At 47.2% G+C, this 15,765-nt stretch overlaps 2 protein-coding genes across 5 annotated transcripts in view; both read right to left on the bottom strand.

The window, feature by feature from the left end:
- Positions 1-608: 608 nt before the first annotated feature.
- On the bottom strand, positions 609-12,581 carry LOC116503368 (zinc finger protein 436-like). Of its 2 annotated transcripts, none has more exons than XM_032209737.1 (6): positions 12,475-12,581; positions 10,233-10,819; positions 7,416-7,542; positions 7,144-7,226; positions 4,834-4,960; positions 609-3,116 (listed from the first exon to the last, which is right to left on the bottom strand). In XM_032209737.1, exons 2-6 carry the CDS (start codon positions 10,644-10,646, stop codon positions 1,936-1,938), a joined length of 1,932 nt encoding a protein of 643 aa, XP_032065628.1. In that variant the 5' UTR covers positions 10,647-10,819; positions 12,475-12,581; the 3' UTR covers positions 609-1,935. The 2 variants fall into 2 exon arrangements, with proteins under 2 accessions (XP_032065628.1, XP_032065630.1); XM_032209739.1 differs by lacking the exon at positions 12,475-12,581 and adding an exon at positions 10,918-10,981.
- A 1,903-nt stretch (positions 12,582-14,484) lies between these two features.
- LOC116503422 (gastrula zinc finger protein XlCGF7.1-like) overlaps positions 14,485-15,765 on the bottom strand; it is a 7,308-nt gene continuing 6,027 nt past the window's right edge. For all 3 annotated transcript variants that reach the window (XM_032209828.1, XM_032209827.1, XM_032209829.1), the window contains exon 4: positions 14,485-15,765. In XM_032209828.1, the coding sequence (XP_032065719.1) occupies positions 15,014-15,765 (752 nt within the window). In that variant the 3' untranslated portion in view covers positions 14,485-15,013.

The following is a 15,765-nucleotide window of genomic DNA, read 5'->3' as shown; positions in this document are numbered from 1 at the left end:
CCTCTGTTTCGCTACTTGCTTTCGGCTGCCAATGAAACGGGGAGGGGCGGGGCTGGTATTTGGGAATGGAAGTTTTAAGTACAGGAGAGATTGTGAAAAGGGAGTTTTGTTCTCACCATCTACTGCGCATGCTGGAGATAGTGATTGGGGCCGCCAAGGCCAACTGTCCTGCATACCAACCTGATGATGCTTTTTGAAGATGGAACTCACGTGACACCTAAGGGATTTGCAAATTGGACTAAGGATGGGGTTACCAGGGGGAGGGGGTTGGGTTGAGGAGCCGAGGTGGTGCAGTGGTTAGGGTGCAGTACTGCAGGCCACTTCAGCTGACTGCTATCTGCAGTTCAGCGGTTCAAATCTCACCGGCTCAAGGTTGACTCAGCCTTCCAACCTTCCGAGGTGGGTGAAATGAGGACCCAGACTGTTGGGGGCGATATGCTGACTCTGTAAACCGCTTAGAGAGAGCTGAAAGCCCTATGAAGCGGTATATAAGTCTAACTGCTATTGCTACTGCTACTGATACCTATGATTACGCGCGCTGTTGCCTCAGATCTTGCTTTGCTTAACTGCTATCCCTTCATAACCAGTAAAAGTACTCTTAATTCTGCGAATTTGAGTTAAGTGGTTTCTTTCTTGGTTGCTGAGGGAGGCTGGCTTGACATCTACGGTACCAGGGAAGAGGTATGGGAATTATGAGCAAGATTGGCTGATTTGGATAGAAAATGATTATGCCCAAAAGGTAAGATTAAAATTAGGATGAAATAATAGAAGTAACACTAGGGCAATTATTAAATGTACTTCAGTTTAGGGGCAAGAACCCCCCTCCCCCGGAAACTGGTCAAAGGGCTGTGGAATTAGCAGCTACCCGGCTGCAATAAAGGGATGCCGCAACCGTCGTAAATTTTGATCACATGACTGTGGGGATGCTGCAATGGTCATAAGTGCGAGGACCAATCATAAGCCTTTTTTCCCCAATGCTATCATAACTGAACAATCTCTAAATAGTTGTAAGCTGTCATGCCCCCATCGGAGCCTGAATCTGCGGGGGAAGACAAGCTGGAACTGGACTGAAATCGAGGGGGCGGCTTTGTTGGCTTTGGAGAATGGGGAGAGCAGGCCCAGTCAGGCCAGACCCTTTCAGAATTAGGACAGCTTGAAGGCAAGGAGGAATGGGGGCAGGATGACCAAGAGACGCTAAGCAGTGAGCAATGAGAGGCAGAGCTCAGAGGATCAGAAACTTCCCCTCCTGATAGTTGAGCACGGAGAGTGGAGAGAAGGCGAGAATAGCGCAGACTAACTTGCCTACTCAGGAGGAGAGTGCCCCGCCCCTCTTCACAAAGCACACCTGGGGACTGAGGCTTAAGGAAACGCTGTGGGGAGAGGCATTTGTTGGGAACAAACGCTAAATTCATGGAGTGCTGAGTGCTGATGTTTGAACTTTCCTGAATTCCTTGCAATCTTTGTGGGTTTTTGGATCCTTGCCTTGCTCCTTTGATTCCTGGACTTGCCCTGCTGGATTTCTTGCTTTGCAGTTGTGGTGCTCACAGCATTGGGCTGGACTATTTGCAGCCAGAGGCTGCTTGGAGTGTGTGAGTGGTGTGTCATCACTTCTGCTCTGGGACTTGCCAGAAACATGGGAGCGTATGGGGTCATTTGGAGCAATAAAGTGGCCATTTGAACGGCCAGCTGCCTGTGTTATTTCTGTGCCCTGCCCATAAGTCCTTTTCCCTCACTCCAAGGCATTTATAATTACACTGATTATGTCATGTGCTCTAACATCACTCTACACATCACATATTCTCCCTTGACCTTTCATTTGATGCAAAATTCACTCCTGCACTTCAAGGATCCAGATGGCTTCTCTCTGGTTGATTTTTTTGTTTCATACATTTACTACCGGAATAAACTTGTACGCGCACACCATGCATTTGGCGTCTATCCTGTGTGGATCCTTTTGTGCATCATATATTGGCCACTCTGACAGAAGCTCTTTCCACATTCCAGACATTGATACGGCTTCTCCCCTGTGTGGATTCTTTTGTGGGCCATTAGGCTGCTGTTTTGACTGAAACTCTTTCCACAGTCTGGGCACTCAAAAGGTTTCTCCCCAGTGTGGATCCTCTCGTGGCGAGTAAGAGCACTGTTGTGACTAAAGCTTTTTCCACACTCCAGACAGCGATACGGCTTCTCCCCCGTGTGGATTCTTTTGTGTGTCATTAGGCTGCTGTTTTGACTGAAACTCTTTCCACAGTCCGGGCACTCAAAAGGTTTCTCCCCGGTGTGGGTCCTTTCATGACGAGTAAGGGCACTGTTGTGACTAAAGCTCTTTCCACATTCCAGACAATGGTATGGCTTCTCCCCCGTGTGGATTCTTTTGTGGGTCATTAGGCTGCTGTTCTGGTTGAAACTCTTGCCGCAGTCCGTGCATTTAAAGGGCTTCTCCCCTGTGTGGATCCTTTCATGATTCGCAAGGTGCCCCGTCATGCTGAAGCCCTTTCCACACTCCGTACATTTAAACGGTTTCTCCCCTGTGTGGATTCTTTCGTGGATCCGAAGTTTGCCTCCATGACAGAAGCCCTTTCCACAGTCCGTGCACTTGAAAGGCTTCTCCCCGGTGTGGGTCCTTTCGTGACGAGAAAGAGCACTGTTGTGACTGAAGCTCTTGCCGCAGTCCATGCACTTGAAGGGCTTCTCCCCCGTGTGGATTCTTTCGTGGTTGATAAGGTGACCTCTCACCGTGAAGCCCTTTCCACACTCGGCACACTTAAACGGTGTCTCCCCAGTGTGGATTCTTTCGTGGATCCTGAACTGAGCTCTCTGCCAGAAGCTCTTACCACAGTCCATGCATACGTACGGCTTCTGCCCGCTGTGGATTCCTTCATGCTTCATGAGGTCGCTGCTCTCACCGATGCCCTCTCTGCACTTTTCACTCAGGGTATCGGGTGCTTCCATGCCTCCCAATGGGCAGGAATTCTGCTTTCCATTTACATCACAGGTTTTTTCACTACTGTTTGTTTCCCCTTTATTTCCAAACGTCTCTTCCTCAGCTTCATTTTGGGCTGTTTGCAACCGTGCTGCGTTCTCCTCCTTATAATTTTCTGATTCCTGTTCACAGGCTGTTTTAGAAAGCAAAGAAAAAGAGCAGAAATAGAATTAGGTTTACCACAAAAATAGACTATATACGCACAGAGAAGAAGGAACTATCCTGAAACCGTAAAATGTTACAGTTTCAGATGCTGAGGGCCAACATTTTTTCTTCATAATGCACAGCTTAGGCAAGAGGTGGAGCCTCGCAATCAGTAGGCTGGGAGCTCAATCCTACTGTGTTTCCCCGAAAATACGACCTGTCCTGAAACTAATGCCTTGCCACATTTTTCGCATGGGCAAAAATATAAGCCCACTCCTGAAAATAAGCCCCCTGCTCACCGACCTAGCGGTATTCCTTGTTTAAAAAGGTTTTATTTCTTTTAAAAAAACACAAATATTTCATCATTCGTCAATCATTAAAACATTGAAGTACAATTTTTTTTGTATGCCCCTCCCTCCCTCCACCCCCCCAACCCCCCTCCTCCTTCCCCCCCGCCGACTTCCCAGAACCCGTACACGGTATGGATTTTTAACTAACACAGTCTAAAATCTATTGAGAAAAAAGAAATAAAGAAATTAATGACATTCTACATTGACCTTAGCTTCTTCTTACTGAACTAACTTTAAACAGTTTAAATCATTTCTGATCTTAAGCATAGGCTAACTGGAATTTCTTGGTCCCGTATTTATTTTGTATATAGTCAATCCATTTTTTCCAGTCTCGTTTATATCTCTCATTTGAGTGATCTTTAAGATATGCCGATATTTTAGCCATCTCGGCTAAGTTTGTGACTTTCAATGTCCATTCTTGGATTGTAGGCAAGTCTTCCTTCTTCCAGTATTGCGCCACCAACAGTCTTGCTGCAGTTATTAGGTGCAGAATCAAGTTAGTCTCTACCACTGTAAAGTCAGTACATATACCTAGCGGTATACCGAAGGCGCCAAGCCGCAGGAGCCGGGGTGGGGGGAAAGTTGCTCACGTTGCTTGGCACCTTCGGGATACCGCTAGGTTAGGGAGTGGCGTTCTGCCTGGCCGGAGACAGGAGTTGCCGGGCGGCTGCTCTCTTGCGAGCGGGCTCCCGAAAAGCCGGGCATAGCCTCAGGGGTGAAGCAGCCATAAGGTGACCACGCTCATGAGCAGTCGCTCAGCAAACCCCCTCTCCAGCCGGGCAGAGCGCCATTCACTGGCCTAGGGGGTATCCCTTAGATGCCAAGGCACGTGGCGCTCTGCCCACTCCCCAGCTCCCGTGGCTTGGCACATTTGGGATACCCCCTAGGTCAGTGCATAGAGCTCTATGGTTGTGGGCCAGCTGCTGGACAGAGAGTCTTCTGGAAGAGAGTCTTCCAGCAGCCGGCCCACAACCATAGAGCACACTCCTAGAGCGGCTGCTGCTGGAAGACTCGGCAGCCGAGTTTTGGAGTTTGGAAGCCGGAGAAGAAGTTATGCTCGGAGCGCGTAGGAGGGAACAGGCGCTCACGCAACCCCTCTCTCCAGCCGGGCAGAGCTCCATGCATGCACCTGCCCTCCCACAAAACCGTCCCCTCTTCACTCCCTCCCCTCATGCCAGGCCGCCAACCCGGAAGGATTGGGAAACTAGATTGAGGTGACAAATGTCACATAAAGAAGGAAAATAAACAGATAAGCAGACTGTCTTCTACTATCTGGAAGATGTCCTCCGAATACTTCTGACCACAAAGGTTATTCCGCAAATGAATCCAACCCAGAGCAAAGAAATGGTCACGTACACAGAGCGGTCACGTGTTGAGAATTTTCCAGCATGACTTCTCTGTGCAAAGCTTTTTGGTTGGAATCCAGAATCTCCCACTCCTCCTCCACAAAATACACAGCCACTTCCTCAAAGGACACCGAGGCCTGGAAGCAGAAGGAAACGTTCTTTTAAGAGAAGCCCCAGGAAGGATTTCTTGAAAGTTCTGTTCCTCGTTTTGACACATTCTAAAAAAGCAAATTTTCTTAAAGATAAGAGCAGAACCAACCTAGAACAAGGAGAAATTTCCTGACAGTGAGAACAATTAATCAGTGGAACAACTTGCTTCCAGAAGTTGTAAATGCTCCAACACTGGAAGCTTTTAAGAAGAGATTGGACAACCATTTGTCTGAAATGGTATAGGGCTTCCTGCTTGAGCAGGGGGTTGAACTAGAAGACCTCCAAGGTTTCTCCCAAATTTGTTATTCGGTTGTTCTGTTATATTACTGATTTTTTTAAAAATCTGCCTCTCAAATGTTGACATTGGTGCTCAATGTGCACAAAAACTGGAATTCTTAATCCAGGCTGAAATACCACAATGAAACAACTTTGACCAAACCCTCCCTTGGCCCAGAATGCTATAACCAAAATGCTCACAGGAATACAACTGTCCCATCACCGGTTCACCGACAAATGTGTGACAGACATATGCGCGGCGACAAAACCGTGACGGACAAATGAGCGCCGTCAAAATCGCCAATTGATTTTCGACAACAGTGCGCCGACAAATGCACGATGACAAAATCGTGTCATCAACAAACTATAGACAGCCCAGTGAGTGTGCTGGGCCTTTAACATAGTGGGACGCGTATACGTACGTTACAACGTATGTTATAATGCAGTCAGCACACACCAGTTGAATAATACGTTTTAGTTATACTGAAGCCATGGGTATTATTAAGTCACAGAAAGGAAAACAACAACTGCTGTATGAAGGATTTCGATATCGATGCATGATCTTACGGACTATCTGCGTGCCATGTCATAATATTGACATCTAAATTAATTCAAATTATTTAGTGACATAATAAATTTTTACTGCTGAGTTTTTAAATGGCGTGTGGTCACATTGAACTAATTAGCTAATCAAACAGTAACAGTAATTCGCAGATCAAATTTGCTAATCAAACAGTGACAGTATTTTTTTGGATTTTATTGTGCTTGTCATCGTGCTTTTGTCGTCGCGATTTTATCGTCGCGAATTTGTTGTTGCGATTTTGATTTTGATTTTAATCGGTGCTATTTTGTCGGCGCGCATATGTCTATTGCGCATTTGTCGGGTCACACCATCAGCACCTCTAAAGTTTATGGCTGACATTTCCTCCTGGCACAACTTGGGAGACAAATTTATGTGAATACCTAAATGGCTTGACTGATATCAATTTGCCTGACAAATATAATTTCTTGTTCAAATCCTTCCCAAATCTCTGATCACAGAAGACATTTAACATTGTTTAAAGGATTTTAACGTGGCAAATTTTCACCGTAGAATACTAACTGTTAGGCTGATCTGCTCACGTATACGATTAAAGCTATCATTCTAATTCCCTGATATAACTGGGTTTGATCTATACAACAGAAAACAAATGCATTTAGAACAATAAGCTATAAGTAATAGTAATAAGGTGGGGGATGAGGTCGGTAGTTCGGCTGTTCGAATCCCTAGCGCCGCATAACGGAGTGAGCTCCCTTAACTTGTCCTAGTTTCTGCAAACATAGCACTTCGAAAAGATGTAAAAAATGCAAGTAGAAAAATAGGAACCACCTTTGATGGGAAGGTAACAGTGTTCCGTGCGCCTTCGGCATTTAGTCATGCCGGCCACATGACCACAGAGACGTCTTCGGACAGTGCTGGCTCTTTGGCTTTGAAATGGAGATGAGCACTGCCCCCTAGAGTCGGGAATGACTAGCACATATGTGCGAGGGGAACCTTTACCTTTTTAACAGTAATAAGAACTGCTTCCTTGCTTTTTTGCTATTTTTATAGCTGACAAGAAACAAAAAAACATTTTATTATGGATTATGGAGATTCTCATGGTTGTCCCAAAGGTGATTTTTCAAAAGGCAACTGGACTTTCTTTGCTTTTAATTGAACATGTTTGGCTTCTCATCCAAGAAGCTTCTTCAGTCCAGCTGCCTTCATTTCAGTAAATAAACTGTTCATCAAGTAAATAAATTTTGATTTGCATTACCTTCCCTTGCTAAAGAACAACTGTTCTAAATTCCATGGCAAGGACTTGGGACTTCCCCCCACCCCAAATCTCTTCCGCTGTGAAAAATCATCCCCTACCTGAGATGGAGACCCAAACTCTGTTTCTGCTTCATCACAAATGGGAGGTGTTTCAGGGATTACCACCGACGCCTTTCCGTTCCCTACGAGCAAGAAAAAGGTGTTGGAAATGAATATTTGAAAGCTAAATATCTTCTGGGGAGCTTTATCATCCTAACAAATTCTTGCCTGCTGACAAAATATTTGATTGGAAAAAAAAATTCATTGAAATGTATTTCAATGAGAGGAGCCATAGCTCTGTTGCTTCTACTGGATAAAATACCTTCACTTACATCGGGAGGTGACTTGAGTTGGATCCTCCTTGGAGATCTTCTCAAACAGCTGCTCCCAAGAAGAAGTGGACAAATCTTCCCTTTCTTTGTGTTGTGCTGAGACCATCTCCGCCAATGCTTCTGGCACCTGAATCACCAGCCAGAAAAGGGGGGAAAGGGGAATGGAGGAGATGGGATGAGGACACACAAGGTGGATGGAATTATTTTCATCCACTCCTAACTTTGTAGCCTCCCCCTGTCTATCCTTGGGGTGGAATTGGGTGTGGGTATCAAGAGCCGAGGTGGCGCAGTGGTTAGGGTGCAGTACTGCAGGCCACTTCAGCTGTTATCTGCAGTTCAGTGGTTCTAATCTCACCGGCTCAAGGTTGACTCAGCCTTCCATCCTTCCGAGGTGGGTAAAATGAGGAGCCGGATTGTTGTTGGGGGCGATATGCTGACTCTGTAAACCGCTTAGAGAGGGCTGAAAGCCCTATGAAGCGGTATATAATAGCAATAGCAATAGCAGTAGACTTATATACCGCTTCATAGGGCTTTCAGCCCTCTCTAAGCGGTTTACAGAGAGTCAGCATATTGCCCCCAACAATCTGGGTCCTCATTTTACCCACCTCGGAAGGATGGAAGGCTGAGTCAACCCTGAGCCGGTGAGATTTGAACCGCTGAACTGCTGATCTAGCAGTAGCCTGCAGTGCTGCATTTAACCACTGCGCCACCTTGGCTCTTAAGTCTAACTGCTATTGCTATTGCTATTCCCCTTGTTCCTGTAGAATCAGCATGGAATCCTAGCATTGGGAGGCATCTTGGAGGTCTTTTAGTCCAATCCTCAAACATCCCAGATCAACATGAAGAACAGGAATTGCAGGAATTAGATATGGCTAATCTAGAGAAAAGGTCTAAGGGGTGTCATGATAGCAGGATTCCAGTATTTGAGAGGCTGCCAAAAAGAGGAGGAGGAGGTCAATTTATTCTACAAAGCACCAGAGGGCAGGATAAGAAACAATGGATGGAAACTAACCAAGGAGAGAAGCAACCAATGAAGTAGAAACATCCTAGCGGTGAGAACAATAAACCGGTGGAACAGCTTTGCCTTCAGAAGTTCTGGGGGCTTCATCACTGGAGATTTTTTGAGCAAAGACTGGATGGGCACCTGTATGCTTGAGCAGGGGGCTGGACTAGAAGACCTCCAAGGTCCCTTCAGCTCTGTTCTGATTGATGGATTGAAATGACTTGAAAACCTCAGTATACGAGCACGCACCACTCCAGAGGACAGGCTGCTCCACTGCTAAAAAACTCGCGCAGTGAGGAAATTCCTCCTTTATTTTGACTTTGCATCTCCCGTTGTAAAGATAGATATGAAGTATTCCTTGTCCTACAGAGAATCAATCTATACCCTCATCCCTTTGACAGCCCCTAAATGTTGGAGGACTACTGCCTTGGTTCTCCACCTCCTTCCCTTCTTTAGATGAAACGTGCCCTGTTCTCTAGCTCCTCTTTCTAGGATTTAAACTCCAGCCCCCTCAACCTTTGTTGTTCTTCTCTGCCCGTTTCCAGTTTCTCAGCATTCCTCTTGCATGGTGTCAATCAAAGCTGGACCCAGTGCAAGTATTCCAGCTGTGGTCCGACGGCTACAATTATTTCTGGTATTCTCAGCATGGAACCTTCACTGATGCAGTCTAAGACTGCATTGGCTTTTTTTTGGCGGCTGTGGCACATTGCTGGCTCCTACTTAATTGGTGAACTACCAGGACACTAATATCTTTCTCCCAACTACTCCCGCTGGGCCTGTTCCTATAACTGTGCATCTGTGTTTTTTTTCCCTTCCTAAGTGCTAAAACTAAACCATTTGCTTGACATAATGAAACAGTGAAGCATTTCCTAAAACAAGGATGTCTTGTTCTTACTCCATGACAGGGGTGTCAAACTCGATTTCATTGATGGCCACATCAGTGTTGTGTTTGACCTCGCAGGGTGGACGTGGTCCGTGTGGGCGTGGCCAGCTCGATGTCACTCATGCTGGAGATGCTTGTGGTGCCTTGACCGCTCTCCCAGTGAAAACAGAGCTCGGGAGGGCTGTGTGCAGCCTTCCTGAGCTCCGTTTTTGCTGGCAGAGACACCGCGGACCGGTCCTTCATTGTTTCCAGGGCGGCCCTGCAGGCCAGATCTAAGCACCCCATGGGACAGATCTGGCCCGCAGGCCTTGAGTTTGTCATCCCTGCTCCATGCCAGGATGAAACCTCTTGTTCTGACCCAGGCTTCCTGAGAGCATGAAGCGAACTCCTGGTCCCGACAAAAAAACTCTTTTATTAATTGACTGTGAATTCTGCTCGTTCACATCCAGCAAAGTCTTTCAAGGGAGGATTTACAGTCACAGATCTTATCTGGCTTGGAGAGCTGCCAGGCCATATCTGCAAAAGTTGTCAAGGAGTCTCGAAGAGTCATGAATCAATTAAGTGAACTAACTGTCTCCTGCAAACTCCACTCCCCTTTCGCTCCTCTTTTATTTCCTCTGGGAGGAGCCATTCATTGTCTGGCCTTACTTCCGAGTCAACCCCTGTTCTTTAGCTGTTCCCTTCATCTGGCAACTCTGCGCATGCGCACACTGGGAACAGGCTCCAGTTGTTCGTCTCCCTCACTGATGTCTGACTCTGCAACAGCTGAGAACTGCCAGATGGCCCTGGCCCTCTCTCTGCCTCCAACACAGATCCCTCATCAGAGCCTTCCCCAGACTCCAGGACTCGCCCATGTTCCTCCCCAACCTCCTCACTGTCCGAATCTGCTGCCAGCTCCACTGGCTGCTGGCAGGCCACAAAAACCTCTCACCTGCTTCTCTACTAGCCCCTCATCCGTTGCTTGACTCAGGAGGAAACCTTCGGCCAGGGCCACCGCCTGGGAACAAGTCTTCGCTCCACATTCCCTCACCCAGCTCTCCATTTCTGGGGGCAGGACAGCCAGGAACTCCTCCAGCACCACCATGTCCACCATCTGAGCTTTGGTGCTACTTTCTGGCTTCAGCCACTGGTGGCAAAGCTGGTGGAGTTGGCTGCAAACCTCTCTGGGCCCCTTGGCCTTTTGATAGCAGAAATTCCTGAAGAACAAGCGATGGACGTCGGAACTGACGGTTTCCTCATGCAGGATCTTCTGCCTGGTGTTTTTCCATGACACGTTACTAGTCCCATCCTCAAAGGCAGCGGGGCCTTTTGTGCCTCCCAGTCCTGCTGGCCTTTCGATGTCCATTTTATCTTTCTAACTCTGGTGTAGTTTCCAACAGAGTGAATTTTTTCCCCCGCTATCTCTACAAAGTCGCTTTCGCTCTTAAGATGTTGAATTGCATGAAGAGGCTGCGGATGGATCTCACAAAGACAGTCATTTATCTCCAAAAGCAAATCTGATACACGAAGGAAGATGGTCTAAGGAAAAAAGAGAAAAATAATCATAAGTACAGTGGATGACGGTCCCGTCCAGACGGTTTTAGTCCCTTTGGTCCACTTGATTATATAATAAATACCTTTGCAGAGCCAAAGTCTGTGTGCCTGCGGCTTTTTTTTCTCTCCTGGTATGGGAGACAAAAACATGAAGAACAGGAATTGGACATGGCTAGTCTAGAGAAAAGGGACACAGTGGCTCAGTGGCTAAGATGCTAAGCTTGTCAATCAAAAGGTAGGCAGTTCAGCTGTTCGAATCCCTAGCACCGCATAACGAAGTGAGCTCCCTTTACTTATCCCAGTTTCTGCCAACCTAGCAGTTCGAAAGCATGTAAAAAATGCAAGTAGAAAAATAGGAACCACCTTTGGTGGGAAGGTAACAGCATTCCATGTGCCTTCGGCATTTAGTCATGCCAGCCACATGACCACGGAGACATCTTCGGACAATGCTGGCTGTTTGGCTTTGTAAAGGAAATAAGCATCACCCTCTAGAGTCGGGAATGACCAGCACATATGTGCAAGGGGAACCTTTACCTTTGTCTAGAGAAAAGAAAGACTAGGGGTGACATGATAGCAATAGTATTTGAAGGGCTGCCACAACAAAGAAGAGGTCAACTTATTTTCCAAAGCACCCGAAGGCAAAACTGGGAATAATGGATGGAAACTGATTAAGGAGATATTTAACTTAGAAATAAGGATAATTATTCTGATGGTGAGGACAATTAGCTAGTGGAACGGCTTGCCTCCAGAAGTTGTGGGTGCTTTTATCACTGGAGGCCTTCAAGAAGAAACTAGACAGCCACTTATTAGACATGATATATAGGGTCTCCTGCTTGAGCAGGAGGTTGGACTAGATGACCTACAAGGCCCCTTCCAACTCTGTTATTCAAAGACAGTTTGACAGTTTCAACATTATCATAACATTTTTGACAAATTCAACTACTTATTTTGCAACGTGGAGACAATCCAGGACAAAACCTTTTCTCTCTTCTATGGGGGATCATCAAATGCTTCAACAGGGATATTATATCCCTCTTGATTGCCTTCCCCCTCCCCAAGACTAAACATTCTTACCTGCTCCAGTCTGTTTTCATGGCACTTAACTCGAACTCTCTGATGAACCCCAGTGGGCTCCAATCTAATTCCAGTCCGAATCTTTTAAATGGGGGGGGGGGGAATACTTGATGTTGCCTCGGGGGGTTGGACTAGATGACCTCCAAGTCCCCTTCCAACTCTGTTATTCTGCGTTCTAACCCCCATCAGACCTGTTCCCTTGAGGTGGGAGGCTGAGCCTGCGACCCTCCAGGGATTTTATGCACCAGCAGCAGCATCCGAGGTCAGGAAACGGGCTACGTGGGGAGCAGGGAGGTCCGGGGGGTGTGGGCAGCTAGCAAGAGTTAGGATCGTGGCAGGCGCTGAGCCTCGGGCGGGGCAGGGGAGGCAATCCTCCAGGCGCCCCCCACCCCTTCCCCTTTCCCACGCACCCCACTTCTATATTCTGCTGGAGAGCAGAAGGGAGACTTTCCCCCCATCATTCCTCAAGCTCCTTCTCAGTTTTCCCAGAAAATGCATTGGTTGTTTGCTTGCTTTTTTTGCTTTCCACGATGCTTTCGCGCGTGAAAGGAGCGGCTGCAACTCACACTCTCCCGTCTCCGATCCTGGGAGAAACTCCCACGCCTGCCTTGGCTCCAAGAAGCTGGGAAGAAAGGCGAACGAGCCCTCCTTCCTAGAGAGGCGAGACGCTCTAGGCGATTACCTCTTACCTAAAGAGAAAGACCCCCGGTTGCAACGAGAGGCAGGGCCCTCCGGCGCATGCGTTGCTCGTTTCAGAAGCCAGAGGCTGCCAAGATCAAACAGGGCTAGATCGCCCTGTGTTAGGGGTGCCTTATAGAGCCTTTACACCTGCTGCTTTGGAGCCACAGATACAAAAAGTTGTGGTCCCCTTTTGTGGCTCTTAACGTTGTTTTCATCTTTTTCCTTTACTGGAAGAAAGCAAACACTTGCAACAGGGAAGAGACTGGAGATTTTAAACATCCTTTTCAAAACTAGACTGTGATGTTGCTCTGTGTCACATAATATACAGGGGTGTATGCATCCTTTTGCATTTATCCATTTATCTAGTCATGTTCATATAGTGTATATTGGAGTTGTTCACCCTTTGAGAGCTGTATGCAACAAAGGAGAATCCATGTACAGAGCGCTGTGGCACCTGCTCTGGGTGTCCTTGAGGTGGGGAGCAATGTCTCACGGGGACCTAAAAAACTTGGGAGCCCATTCCTCTCCCTCCTTGCATTCCACTGCACCAACGCCCTTTTCTTTGCCAAGCCACAAGGGAAGATTATAGGTGAGCAATTGGCTGTCGGTCTTGATAGCCAGCTCTATGAAATCTCCACACCAGCCAACTCACACTCCTTGGTTCTCCAAGTCAGCAACTGCCTGGAATGGCATAGGGTTTCCTGACTGAGCAGGGGGTTGAACTAGAAGACCTCCAAGGTCTGTTCTGTTGCTCTGTTCTATTCTACTTACTCTATTCTTATTCTACTCCACTATATTTCTACTCTATTTTTATTCTACTCCACTATATTTCTACTCTATTTTTATTCTACTCCACTATATTTCTACTCTATTTTTATTCTACTCCACTATATTTCTACTCTATTTTTATTCTACTCCACTCTATTCTCTAAAACCCAGCTGATGTTAACATTTGAAATCGGACTCTGGTGTTTCTGTTCCCACAATTCAACCCGCCTTCCCTGGACGAATGCCTGGTTTGATTCTAGCAAAGAGAGCTTATCCTTTTCTCTCCAGCCCGGCTTCTTAAAAATGAGTCTGTTTCTCTACCCGTTGTCAAATCTTGTTTTTATTGCCTTGTTCCATCATCTCTGCACATCGGCTTCATTGGCCAAAGACAAAGAATCGCCTTCTTTCCCAAAGTTAGCAAGGTGGGTGATTTCACTAATGCCTCCTCTAAAAAAATAAACAAGACACACCCTGCAAACCTTCTTGAGGCCAAGGCAACAGTTCATTATAGGTATTCAACTTACAACCACAACAGAGTCCAAAGTTTCTGATGCTAATCAAGGCAGTTGCTAATAGTTTCACTTCATTTAATGACCTTTTTTTTTGGCCAGTTAGCGAACGGCTGTAGTTGTTACATGAATTGTGAGGCCATTAAGCGAAGTTGGCTTCCCTCATTGACTTTGCATATCAGAAACTGGCGGGGAAGATTTAAAAAAATGATGATAGCATGACCCGTGTGTGTGTGTGTGTGTGTGTATGTGTGTAACCATCATGAATACATGCCAGTGGCCAGGTGCTCAGATGTTGATCACATGACCATGGGGATGCAAGTGGTGTGAAAACCGGTCGTAAGTTCCTTCTTTCAGTGCCGTTGTAACTGTCAATGGACACTGAACAGATGGCTGTAAGTTGAAGACCGCGTGCACAATTGTCCTCCTCCAGCTGCCAATCTCTTTGGCAGCGGTCATTCCACTTTCAAAATAACTTGGGTCGGCTTTCGACAGTTGTTTCTAACTTTATTTTATATTTCACAGTTATTTCAAGACCGGAGGAAAAAAAACAACACTGCCTAAGCGGTTGAATTTGGATCACGTGACCTGGTCGCAATGGCCGTAAATGTGAAAAACGGTCCTGTCACTTTTTTTCCAGGACTTCGAGTGGTCACTAAATGAACTGTTGTAAGTTGAGGACTACCTGTAGGAGCCCTTCGACGGAAAGGCCATTTGCCACTCGCACCCAAAGCCTTCTCAAAGATTTCATCCAAAGATTTCAAGTCGCGCCCTGGGGGGGGGGAAGGGGGGTGTTTTGGTTTCCCGTACCAGGTTATCCCATACAAGGTTACAAGGTGTCTCTCTCTGTTCCTTCGGAGGGCTTCCCCCTTCTCAGAGCAGGTGTCACACCCCAAAACGGAGGTGGGTGGTGGGACGAACGTCCCGAAGGCCATTGGACTGGCGAGCATCGGAGGCTGCAAGCAATGCCGACAAACAGCCGATTCTGACTAACTGCAAGCCGGCTGACGATCAGCTGATCATCGTCCGGAGTGTAGTTAGTCGGAATCAGCTGTTCGGCTTAATAAACCATTGGGAATCCAGAGCGAGTCGCGTCCTGATTTTGGTTTCGATCTGGAGCTTGGACCTTTGAGAGCAGGCCTCAAAACTAGACCAAGTTGATCACTCGACTTTCACAATCAAGGCATTTATAGGGTTGGTCCCCCGTGGAGCGATTTCGGTAGGCAGGAAGGTTATCGCTGACCACGAAGCTTTTCCCGCATTCCGCGCAGATGTAGGCCTGCTCCCCTGGGTGATCCCGCTGGTGCCTATCAAGGCTGCCCTTGCGACTGTAGCTCCTCCCACAGTTCATGCACTTGAAGGGTTTCTCCCCCGTGTGGGTTCTCTGATGTGTAGTCAGGATCGACTTCAGGCTGAAATATTTGCCGCATTCCAGGCACTGATAGGGCTTCTCCCCTGTGTGGGTCCTCTTGTGCCTCTTGAGGCTCCCGCTCCGATTGAAGTGTATCCCGCACTCGGTACATTTGTACGGTTTCTCCCCCGTGTGGGTTCTTTGATGCGCGGTCAGAGTCCCGCTGTCGCTGAAGCTCTTTCCGCACTCGGTACATCGATACGGCTTCTCCCCCGTGTGGGTCACCCGGTGCCGGTTGAAGTCGGATTTATATTTGCATATCTTCCCGCACACGGGACACTGGATCCTCCACTTCCCTTGGTGACCCTCCTGCGGGACCAGGAGATCGTGGATGTCGGCATCCTGAAAGGTGGAAGGTTTCTTCTTGTTCGTTGATGATTTGGGAGGCTCTTTTGGATTTAGGAAGGTCTCCTTTCCTGCTTCAGGGCTGGTTGTTTCTGATGACTCCATAGAGCATTCTTCGTAACTTTCAGTGTCCTGCCAATCAC

This window comes from Thamnophis elegans, chromosome 2 (genome assembly GCF_009769535.1).
Source record: "Thamnophis elegans isolate rThaEle1 chromosome 2, rThaEle1.pri, whole genome shotgun sequence".
NCBI lineage: Eukaryota > Metazoa > Chordata > Lepidosauria > Squamata > Colubridae > Thamnophis > Thamnophis elegans.
Note: the sequence above shows the minus strand (reverse complement) of the source record. Positions and strands in the feature narration are given on the sequence as shown.